The 12,426-nt window shown below is 41.4% G+C and overlaps 1 protein-coding gene across 1 annotated transcript; it reads left to right on the plus strand.

Annotated features, from left to right (window-relative positions):
* The first annotated feature begins 642 nt into the window (after positions 1 to 642).
* On the plus strand, positions 643 to 8,236 carry LOC101777373. The gene is made up of 4 exons (XM_004956754.3): positions 643 to 938; positions 3,110 to 3,425; positions 4,136 to 4,295; positions 7,648 to 8,236. The coding sequence occupies exons 1-4, from the start codon at positions 789 to 791 to the stop codon at positions 8,114 to 8,116; spliced, it is 1,095 nt and encodes a 364-aa protein (XP_004956811.1). The 5' UTR covers positions 643 to 788; the 3' UTR covers positions 8,117 to 8,236.
* The last annotated feature ends 4,190 nt before the right edge of the window (positions 8,237 to 12,426 follow it).

A 12,426-nucleotide genomic window follows, 5' to 3' on the forward strand; every position in this document is an offset into this window, starting at 1 on the left:
AGGCAAAGGGTGGGTGTGAACTCGAAACCAAACAATTTTAGAAGATAACGTATTAAGTTATTACTCCTCGAAGAAGAAAAATGGCGTTTGTAGTTTTTTCTGCTAGCATTTGGGCTCGTGAGGCCATCGCGCTTGTGGGACTTTACTGCATATCTGGGCTCTCCGGCCAGGCCTAACAACGTGGAGCGAGCTATTCACGGATCAGGCCCGAGCACAGTCATTTGTTGCTGCACTTTTTCAAAGCCTGGACAACAGTATCTAAACGTACACCGGATACAATTATCATTTGTTGCTGCATTTTGGCTATGCAAATTCTGGTACGCGAAATGTCCAATTTCCTCTCTAAAAAAATGTGGCTATAAAGCTGACACGAAAAACACAAAAGGCTCTCCCGTTTCAGGCCACCAACACGTGCGATCGTACCAGTTGTTAGATTAATACACATTTTTCAAAATAGAGTACAATGTTAAACATCCAAATTTCCCATTGAATTTGAATCACCTCCTCTCTAAGCCTAACTTGGGCACAATGAATAAATAAATTCGTAATGGGAAAACAATTCGAATAATATTGGGAAACCGGAAACGGAATGCAAGTCCAAAGCCCTGTACACGGGGACGGCGAAGGCTCCACACTCCACGGAGGCACAGAGCCACAGTTCACCGGTCAGACAGACCGTCAGAGTTCCCGAGTCCACGGCTGCACACGTCGCTGCTTCCTCTCCACTCCCAAGTCCCACCCCGCGTCCGCCTCCAACCCCGGGCCCCTCCAATCTCGCCGCTGCCGCCATGCCTCCGGCCGCCGCCGTCGCCTTCCTCTCCCCCGCCGTCGCGGTGTCCAGCCGCGCGCTCCCGCTCCGGCGGGCGAGGCACCTCGCCGTCCGCGCCGTCGCCTCCCCTCCCGCCTCCAAGGCCAAGCCCGCCCCGCCGCCCTCCAAGGTGCGATCGCCTGGCCTTTACTCGTTCAGTAGCAATGTACTGTGTATCGGTTCAGGTTTCGTGCCGTATTGAGCTCACTGAGATCGCTGGTGGGGGTCAGAAAATTCGCTGAATAAGCTCGGGCTCGTAGCGCTGTTGGAACGCGAGCTGCTTCTATGGGCTTTTAGATCTCATGTTGTTGGGTACTAGTGGGTAGGGACTGCGACTCTGCAGCTGCGATGGTCAATTTGGATGGAGGATTGCTAGATTCCGTGATCTTCGAGTGTGTGCATAGCTTTCATTTGCTGAAATATGTGGAGATGCATGCCGATATTGAAGAAACTGTCATGCAAGTGCAAATACTGAAAATTGAATACGTCATACCATTGATGGAACTTAGGATCTTCTTAAATTCAAGTGAGTTTAAAACACTAGTGTCAACATACATCATGTGCAACCACCACTCAGCTTAGTTTGAGCTATAGTTTTAATGTCTTCCGTTCTATTGTACATGTAGCAAGCACTTGAAATTTCAGTTGTGAAGAGGGATGGAGTTCTTATGATCATGGTCAGATACCCCTTTATCCTTAGAAGAGCTAAGCACTAAGTTTGTGTCCAGTAGACTGAAAACCTAAAAACATAAGGCTTTGCTGCCTCCAGTTCTTACCATCAGTCACCATCACACTTGTCACAATTTATCACGCTTGTCAAAATTTAGGGACAATGATTTTGACTTTGGTTCAGAGTGGTGGCATACGCATGTAGCATTTTACTTACCCATTATGAACTTTTGGTGATTCTGGTTCTTGTGGCAAAAGGAGCTACACATTCACAGATCTGTTACCTCTAGGCAGGGAGTCAGGGACAACAATACTTCTTCCTAGACATTTAGTAGATGTTAGAAACCTTTTGAATCCTAACATTTCAATGTCCCCGTAACCCTTATCTCTATTTCTCTCTCTCCTTCCTATCATTCTCTCTCAGAATGACAGTGTTTTCAATCCTGTCTACTGTTTTTTCTCTTTTCATCGCTTATCTACTAGTGCTCCTTTAATTATTTAGTTTCAGACTGCTACTTAATGGCCTGACGTCTACTTGATCTTGCTACTTTATTTTTCACAACCATTGTTGTATGCTATTGCTATATTTGCCTGTGCATCCTACCTGTTAGCCTGCTAGTGAAATGATTTTCAGAATGCTAATTTAGTTTCTTGCTATGTACAGCTGCGTTTATGCATAAAATGTACATGATTTCTGACAGAGTGAGATTGTTGATTTGTTGGTTTACTGCTTCTACTATCACAAAGAGGCAGGGATTTAGACATAGGTTGGACTATATGCACAGAAAAGCAAGATATAGGAAACCAGGCGAATTTGCCATCCCATTTTCCTTGTTTTCTTCTCTCAGTTCATTTCTGATAGTTGCGTCACTTTCTCTCCACTCGGTTTCAGGCGTGTTGCACCCTGCCTCTCGTCCCATGATATGCATGGCCTGTACAGTGTTCCCCAAATTGCAGACTCCTTTCCTTGCCCATTCATGGGATTTTAGTTTTGCCATGTTTGCTTTTCTGAAACCCAACGTCATCATGAAACTGCATTTTTTCTAGTGCACGCTTTGAGGAAAACTGAAATATTGATTGAATTACAAAGTTTTCCAACAACTTGATCATTGACTACTAGTTCAATAGTCCATAAACTTAGAAAATTTAAGACATGCTACTATCTTAATCTTCTATCATTCTATGAAGCCTAGTCATGTGCATACACAATTAACCAGACAGCTTGGAAGTTACATTAACATGGAAACTTAACACGGTCCAATGTGGGCTGTTACTTTGAACTTAGTCCTATTGACAACTGGGCAAAGTCAGATCTTGAACAATAAAACAATGTATATGGTGTGTGCCAATTGTTAGAGTCTCTCTTTATTATATAACAAGTTCTCCAATGGCTTGAACCTTGAACATTGCTTCCTGCAAGGCAAAGACCTTTTTAGTTTTTCTTTTTGAAACTGTGGAACTGTTTACCTTGTGTACTGGTTAGTTATCAAATTAATGTTAATATCCTTAGGATCAAATTTTAGCATCGTGGAGAAAATATACAACATTAAAGTTTGAAGAATGATGTCTTGCTGAAAGATATATCAACAATTTTGTTCTGCCTGTGCTATAACATTTTTTATGCGCTTACAGACTGGGAAATGGGAGTGGAGATTTGAGGATAAGCCGATAAATATTTACTATGAGGAGCATGAGCAGGACACTTATGAGAATGTGAAGAACATCCTCATGATCCCTACAATCTCAGATGTTAGCACAGTGGAGGAATGGAGGGTGGTTGCCAAAGATATTGTTGGGCGAAAAGGAGAACTAGGCTACCGTGCTACTATTGTTGATTGGCCTGGACTTGGTTATTCAGATAGACCATCACTGAACTATAATGCTGATGTGATGGAGAATTTCCTGGTGCAGCTTGTGAATTCACCAAATAGTCCAGTGGCAAATGCAGGTAAACCTGATTTTTTGTCTTTGCACTGGTAGTCTGGCACCACAAGCATTTTCAATGGAATTTATACCTGAGTCCTGATCAATACACTTTAGTTTTGTTGAGGATACTTGGCTAACTGATATTCCATTTCATTCTTCTATATTTAGATTGGAACTTACTTTCATACCTACATATGCTCACTGTCATCGTCAACCAGAAAATGATTTGGTTGAGTTCAGACAGTTCTTTGGTATAACCAAAAATAAAATACTATGTTTGAACAAGATTACCTTTGGCCAAGGACACCATCTGTAGTCAGATGAAATACTCCCAAAAGGATTTTTCCTGAAAAATTGATCTTTGCTGCTTAATGAGAACTTAATGAAAACTGTAAACTGATATCTACTGGGGATCCTGAAACACTAATAATATATGCCATTAAGTAGAGTAACAGTGCATCGTAAAGACAGCCTAAAGTGTTATGCGGAACATCATTTCAAGCCAGAAATGATCACTTATGATATATTTATGAATGGACCCTAAGCCAGAGTCAAGAAACAAGTTCTGCTTATTTTTTGATTGGCATGCATGCTATGCTTGTCAGCATGGTTTATGAATTTTCAATAGTTCACAATCAAGAAATTGCTAGCATTGAGTTAATACTTTTGAACTCAACCTTGAGTTACGTGGTTCAATTAACAATGGGGCTGTTCTGTCTATTCTGTGATCAGATGATGAGCTCGTAATTGTTGGAGGTGGTCATGCAGCAACAATAGCAGTCCGTGCAGCTGGTAAGGGCCTTATCAGACCATCTGCCGTTGCTGCTGTTGCACCTACTTGGGCTGGACCCCTTCCCATCGTATTTGGCCGAGGTTCTGATATGGAAACAAGGTAGTAAACTAATTATACGAACTTTTGTTTATATTACTTATATCTGTCAGAGAAAAGCCTAGAAAGATCCTCTTGACTCTTTAACCTGTGACTTTCTTTGCCTATACGGTACATGCTCTATTGGCATGCTTGGTACCTGTAGAATATATTCTCTACCCCTTTCCTCACAATATTTGGTATCTGTTTTAGTTTATATGTGTCAACTGTCATGGATGCATACATAGATACACTACTGCAAAAAAGTGTATCAGACGACCTTGAAGTTGTTGTATGATCCTGGCAATCATTATATGCAGCAGGAACAGAGGAGAAATGCTCTTCTCAAAATTATTATAATGATCTCAACTTTCCATCTACTGACTGAAATTGTTTGCACTTGGCATGTTGCCACTTGTTCTGTGATATTTCCACTAGCTGCGCTGCATGTACTTACTTGGCTATCATATTCTAAGAACAGTCACTTGTTTCCATTGTTAATGTAGTTCTGCTAGTGCTATGTATACAAATGGTTTTACATATATATCACTTGGCACGCCATTATGGCAGGTCAGAAGGCTGGGAGGCAATTGAGAATTTTGGTTTGTTTGAATTGGTTTGCCTTGTGGTGTGACTCCATTATGAAGATTGGGCCTTTGGTTCTCTTTGGAATTTTCTATGCTGTGTAGAGAAAGTGGAATCATTTTCCAAATTGGTTCCATGTCTTATTCTGATTAAGGAGTCACAGATGCCTTTCCAGCACTATTTTATTTCATTTTCATGTTTGTTACTATCATTCATTTAAGTTATGCTGATACATATGTATAACTAACTAACTGACAAAAACTTGCGATTTCCTAGAGTTAAAGAAATACCCTGGTTCATGTGTGAAATGATGCGAAACAAGTACTCAACTTATTTTGTGAACTTCCTTTATTACATATATACTTTTTAGTGAAGGCCTAGAATGATCCACTTGTGGTCTAATACTTCTATACTGTCAACAATAGGTGGAAGTACTTTCCATGCTAAGAGAACTTAAAATGATGCTTATATATTTATATACACTTAACTTTGTTGCTAGTTTTGCATTTTCTGTGCCTATTTTACTATACAATACATCCTCTATTTACATGCTTGATGCTTCATGCCTATAGCGTATCTACTTGACCTGTTTCCTGAACATTATTTTTGCTTGATGTATGTGGACTATCATGGTTGCACCTAACTTTTGAACAAATGCACGTCTCATAATACTTTTTCTTCAGTGTCCATGTTGTCACTAGTTGTATTACATATTCTTACTGGGTTAGCATTTGTTTTCTTTGTTTAATAATGCCGTGCTACTAGATGTACAGATGATTTCATTGGTATAAAGATTATCAAACCATAAAGGGCTGGGCCTCATGTCTGGGTGCAATAAATCTACGTATGTTCTTGAGTAGAGGAAGTGGCAGTATTGTATAGTCCAAATTGGTTCAATGGCTGAATCTGATAATGGAGATTGCCATCCACCAATTCTCATTGACAGCACTCATTTTCATTCTATTTTTCAAGTTTACAATATCAAACTGTGTCATTGATTTCAGTTATGCTGATATTGTGACAAAATTTTGCTAGAGTTGAAGCAGTTTCCTGAATCATGTGTTAACTGATACAACAAATACTGATCTTCCCACTTAGGCCTTGTTTGGATACTAGTGGATGGAAGTGGAATGGGAGGGATTGGAGAGAAAATTAGTTCATTTTAGGCTCAATCGCCTTCATTCCGTTCCAATACTCTTCTATCCAAACAAGCCCTTAGCTACAGATCCTGGCTTCGTAATCTTTAAGATTCAAATTGATTTTACTGAAATTATTTTTCAACTGTTATTAAGAGTTATCTATGCATAATAAATACACTACAAAAGGTGCACCAGACAACCTTGTAGACCGTGACGTTGTTGTATGATCTTGACAGTCATTATATGCAGCAGGAATAGAGAAGTCTCTTTTGAAATCATTATAGTAATCTGACTTTTCCATCTACTGATTGAAATTAGCTTTGCAAGTGGCATACTGCCACTTGTTCCTTAGTAAAATTTATCCTTGGTTCTCATTTAAGAAGCTTATGTTTTTTTATTTAGAGACAGTGGCATTAGCATGGTTTTGCAAACACATCATTTCCCAAATTGATTCCATGGCTTAATCTGATTAAGGAGGTCATCAGTTTTGCTTTCCAGCTCTAATTTGCATCCATTTTCATGTGTATAACTAACTTATCTCGATATATATGTATAACTAACGGATGAACAAAATTTGGGATGGAGGCTTGCTAGAGTCAAAGCAATATCCTGGATCATGTGATAAATAACATAAGTTAAGTATTAAACTGAGTATTTGAACTAACTTTATTAAATATAGTTTTCAGAGAATGCCTTGAAAGACTAACTTGTGGGCTTTTGACCTGTGACATTTCTTATATTTTTATCATTTGGGTGGAAGCACTTATCCTATTAAGAGAGCTGAAATTCTGATAATCTGTTTGAACATGACTGTGGATAGTTTTCTTTACATCATTTACATTTTTCATTTTCTGGGCCTACTTCTCTTTTCCTATACAGTACACTCTCGATTTATATGTCTCATGCCTGTTGTACAGATGACTATGTAATATTGTGCCATACATAGATCTGCTAGGCATGAAGTACACGCTGTACCTTGTAGGCTGTGAAGTCTGAAAAGAAAAAAGAAACAACACTATGGCCCTGGTACTCATTATATGCAAAGGGACTATAAGAGAAATATTATATTTTCAAAATCATTATAAGGACCCTGGCTTTTTATCTACCTACTGAAGTTTGCTTTGCCTACCTCATATTGCCATTCATTCCACAGTGTCCAATTGAATGTTCTGACTCTGTGTTCAGTAATGCAACACTGCTGTGTATATAGTTTCCATTCATATACAGATTGTCAAACCATGAAGAGCAGTCCTCATTGCTGCAGCGCAGTAAATTTGTCTGTGTCATAGAGAAAGTGGCAACTTCATGGTTTTTTTGTGGGCACTTACATTTTCCAAATTGGTTCAATGGCTTGATCTGATTAAGGAAATCACCATCTACCAATTCTTCTTTCCAGCACCTATGTTCATTCATTTTTCACATATACTATATTAAAGTGTGCCATTAATCTTATTTATGTGATATATATTGGTAAACTTGTGATGGAGTTTCCTAGAGTTAAAGAAGCATCCTGAATCATGTGATAAATGGTACGAAACATATTGATCTTGAAAATCTGCGATATACTCTTTCCCACTTGGCTACAGATATGTGAGCCTATTAATGCTTAAGGTTCCATTTGATTTTGCTGAATACCAATTCTTTTTTAACAGGTATGGGCTTCTACGAGGAACACTCAGGGCTCCAGCCATCGGCTGGATGATGTACAACGTTCTGGTGAGCAACGAGAAGTCCATCCAGTCTCAGTACAAGTCCCATGTCTATGCCAACCCTGAGAACGTGACACCAGACATCATTGAGAGCCGATACGAGCTAACCAAAAGGAAAGGTGCACGGTATGTCCCTGCCGCGTTCCTGACAGGCCTCCTTGATCCTGTCCAGTCAAGGGAAGAATTCCTCCAGTTGTTTGCCAAGTTGGACGGAGATACACATGTTCTGATCGTGTCGACACTTAACGCCCCCAAGAGGTCCAAGGCTGAGATGGAGGCTCTCAAGGGCGCAAAAGGCGTGACCAAATTCGTTGAGGTTCCAGGTGCTCTTCTGCCTCAGGAAGAGTACCCCTTGGCAGTTGCGGAGGAGCTCTACAGCTTCCTCCAGGAATCATTCGCAGCGAGAAGATGAATGTGCGTGCGTGCAATTACGCCGAAGCCAGATTCAAGCCCCACACTTTGTGAGTAAATTCATGAACCTGCTACGGTGTACTGGAGCTTTTAGCAACAATAAAGCAGCATCACTTATTCACTTCCCGGGTACCAACACTCCCAATGTTTCAAGCCTGCTTTTGACAAAGCAGCCATCCCCATGCATCGCCGGGGGTGCGTAAAGCATACCGCCCTGATCAATAATTGCAGATTTCGATCAGGCACGCCGTGGTACCCGTCTGATCTGCATCGGAGCCTGGCCCTTTGATCCGGTGCCGTCCATTCATTGCACATGGTCGCGACAGTTCGTCCTGCTCCTCTCAAAGTCTCAAGCCCCTGGTCCTGGTTCTTTGTAACTGATGGCCGAAGTACAAAGGCCAGGAAGACGCTGGTCTTCGCTTCTCCCATCCGTCATGTACATTTCACCTAGGTGATGCGCTGTTGCTGTGAGTAGCGACCTGTGAGGGGCTCAGCTTTCACCGGGGCATCGATTCCTTGAGGCTAAGAGGTGCTCCTGTGCCGCTTGAAGCAGGCACAGTACACCAGAGTACACTGCGAGGTGCCAAAGCAACATACAGATTCTGATCAATAATTGGCACATGATTTCCAGCGGCCGGCCGTGCCGCGGCTATCAATGCCGCATTTACTGAAGCCTCACAGGGCCAGGGCTAGCGGCGGCCCCCAGCACGCAACCTCGCCGTGCGTCCTCGTCGGGTTCCGCCGCTGACGATGGTGGCCCAGCCGCGAAAGCTACCGCGGTGGCCGTCGCCGTCGGCGCCCCAGGGCAGCGCGGTACCACGTGCCCCCCGCCGTCGAGCTTGGCGCGGTCGAGAGGGAAACGCATTCAAGGGAGTGAAAGGGAAGTCCAAGTGGCAACTGGCAAGTGAAGCGTCCCAGTTCGGAGGACTTTCTTCTCCCAGGCCTTGCTGGAGGGTAACGAACCAGCTAGGGGTTCTAGAGCGTCCACGGCGACTGGGTCGGGCACCCGCCGCGTCGTCGCCGGCCGGTCGATTAAATGCGGCGAGATAGGGCCCTTGATCTGCCTGAACGGACTGGTAGGATACAGGCCGTATACGTGTGGTGATGGCGCTTCATTGTTTAAGATTGCGTGGTCCAGATGGCAGCGTTGCAGTTTCGCGAGTGTTTGGAGAGAATCAGGCGGGTGAAGGGTCGGCACTCAGCCACCAACGTTGCAACGTTTCTCCTAGGGAACATGAGTGCTGCGATGAGGAAAAGAGCATTGCGAAAGCCGTTATTACTCCGGGTGTCCCTTAATATCTGTCGCCGCGTCAAGCGTTGTAGTCAATTTTTGTAAGTTTAACTGCATTTGTAGAAAATATTAGCAACATTTATATTTTTAAATAAATTTGCTATGAAAATAGATTCAACGATCTATCTAATCTTAATATTACTAATTGGAGATTCCTTTTGAAACCTTCATGTGAAGCCACCTAGATCATAAGTGGACACTCTAGAAAAAGAAAAGAATTTTAGAAATTCTCACAAAAAAGCAAAACATCTAGCTATCAATCCGTAGACTCAAATCATCATAGCCATTAGATCTATTATGTTTTCTAAAAAATTACACACCAATGCCATTATGAAAATAGTTTAAAGTAACCCCTAAGTCTATATCTAAATTACCCACCTATGCCATTATATAAAATAAACTAAAGTAACCACTAATCTTCATTAAAATTACCCACTTATACCATTATAACAATATTTAAAATAATTCTCTAAATTTACAACTAAATTATCCACTACTAATACTTAAAAAATAATTTAAAGTAACCTCTTAAATTTGCATATATATTACCCACATATGCTATTATTAAAAGTAATAACATGCGGTAATCCTACATTTGAATCCAAATCACCTTAATTAAAAATATACAATAATATATGATTCTAAATCATTTATTTCTGACACTGTTGGTATATGATATAGTAATTAAGGTATATACACATAATGTGCGTAACCATTTATAAAGATATAGGGGAAGCGATGAGAATATAGATTTCTATGTTAAATTATAGCTCAAAGTTAGGGTCTATTAAACAAACTCAAGTGCATACCTGCGATGCAAAGTGAAAATTTAAAAATTATAAATGTGGATGAAAATTTTACAGAGTAATTACTAACTAAAATCTATTACAAGCGGACAAATATTTAAAAAATGAGATTTAGATCAAGATAATAGTTGCGTAGTAATGTGGACAAAGATAAGTACACATCTATATGAGTATTATGTTGTAGTATTAAAAAAATGAGAGAGTAGTAGGTAAATAATTTTGATTATTAGCTAGGAGTTTAATTTCTAAATAATTTTCAAATACAATAACTTTTAAAAAAATTTGCCCGTGTGGAAGTACGGGTTGATGGACTAGTGATACTAATTCTGTACATAAATATTAATAGTTTTTATATATATTTGGTTAAAGTTGATTACGTTTGAATTTTCGAGGAGTGAAAAGTTTGAATTCTTGAGGAGTGAGAATGACAGATAAAAAGGGACGGAGGGAGTATATCCGAAGAGAAACCGATACCCCAAGCTATAAAACTCTGTCGGTGATGATAATGGCTTTGGACACAATGGTAGGTAAGGCCTGTCTGGGACACGGAAGTTATGAAACTCCTGTGCTTCAAACAGCTTAGAGATGATTTTGTTTTTGGTGCTAGCAAGGGTGATTCGTTGCAGTAGACTGAAGTTGTAGCCCTTCAACCTTGTCGCTTCCATCCCGCAGTTCCTTTTCCGATCAGTTGATTCAGCAGTTCTATCTCCCCGAACGGAACGGGGGAAAAGGCAGTCATGGCCCTGATTATCGCTGCTTCTTGACACGTATAGCCGTGACAAAAAGCGTTGGTTTGGTAACAGCGTGAAGATCGGTGTGCAATCTGCTCCACATTGCAAATGGCAAAAAGGTTTCCGATCGTCCTTGCCTTCTCCTCTGCTTGCGGACAAACAAAGTATGAGCTGGTTTGGGGGGCCATATGACAAGTGATTCGCCGCTACGTCGCTGCGTCAGTGACCGGGGCTCGCTGCCAAGCCCCCACCAACTCCAACAAATCCAAGTTGCTTCGCTATCTCCATAAACCCCTTTCGATGGCGCTCCCATCACCTTGCCACAAAGTGATGATGATGATGATCGCTTGCTCATCCTTGTCATTCAGAGACTTCCTTGTCACGCCCGAACGAAGCCTCGGTTCGTATCGATCCCTTGCACCCTACTGTAAACTTGGAAATGGAACATTGAGATTGCTTAGCCTCTGGAGTCTGGATACCTTTCAAAATGGTTGTGTTCCAAATTAACGGGAGAAATGCTACTACTCCAACTCCATTCCTGTTCTGAATCTTGTGGGTGAGAGACATGAGAGAAAGGAGCTGAGAGCCACAACGGAATCGGAATGGTAACACGCGGGCGCAGCTAACCGGACGGGACGTGGACCGCAGTAAAAGAGGTGTTGCATTCACCATTGACTCCGTGACGCACACAAGTCAGCCCGCGAGTGAGACGCCGCATTGAAGGCTCTCCATCACAGTGAGACGGACGGCGTCACATCCGCGCCGCAGCCTTGCTTGACAATCCGGCACGTCCGTGGCCGCCCCGGTTCACACATGGCCTCTCTTCCTCTCTTTGCCTGCCGACGGCTCTGATCATCAGGGCGCCGGGGTCCTTTTCGCTATACATCCCCGGCCGTTGGCACGTCCATCGGAAAGCGTTGGTAACTTGGTATTGAAATTCTCTTGACAAAAGGTTATATCTGTCCTGCTCCGATTGAGAATACACAGTGAAGTTCTGTTATATATGCTCGCTGAAATTCGAACTGTTTTTTTCATGCGAAATTCATGCGTCGAGGACATTTTTTCACTGACGAATTTTAGCTGGTGCGAGGCGTGTCAGTCGCTTCCAGTTTGGGACCGCGGGCAGTACACTGCTGGGAAGCGTATCCATTACCGGTCCGGTTCCTAACTTTTTCAGTACTGCAACTCTATTGCTATTTCGGTATTAAAGGGAATCTTTAGTATCGGATTAAATAAACGGTACTACTACCGCTCGGTATAAATAACCAGTACTAAAGGTCTTTTTTCTTTTCTATTTCTTTTCTTATTTTCTTTTCTATTTCTTTATTCTATATTAGTATTTCGTATTTGTTTCCCTCTACGTGTACTAGATCGAATACGTCTATATGTACTAGATCTAATACATTAATATATATAAAGTTGTATTTATCTATAATATTACATTTAATATAATATTGCATTCACATTTATAAATAATATTATA

The sequence above is a fragment of the Setaria italica genome, chromosome II, assembly GCF_000263155.2.
Source record: "Setaria italica strain Yugu1 chromosome II, Setaria_italica_v2.0, whole genome shotgun sequence".
Lineage (NCBI taxonomy): Eukaryota > Viridiplantae > Streptophyta > Magnoliopsida > Poales > Poaceae > Setaria > Setaria italica.

Coding starts and splice junctions, on each gene's coding strand:
- LOC101777373 (XM_004956754.3), top strand. CDS start 789: ATGCCTCCGGCCGCCGCCGTCGCCTTCCTCTCCCCCGCCGTCGCGGTG. Junction 939..3,109: donor CCGCCCCGCCGCCCTCCAAG/GTGCGATCGCCT, acceptor ATGCGCTTACAG/ACTGGGAAATGGGAGTGGAG. Junction 4,296..7,647: donor GGTTCTGATATGGAAACAAG/GTAGTAAACTAA, acceptor CTTTTTTAACAG/GTATGGGCTTCTACGAGGAA.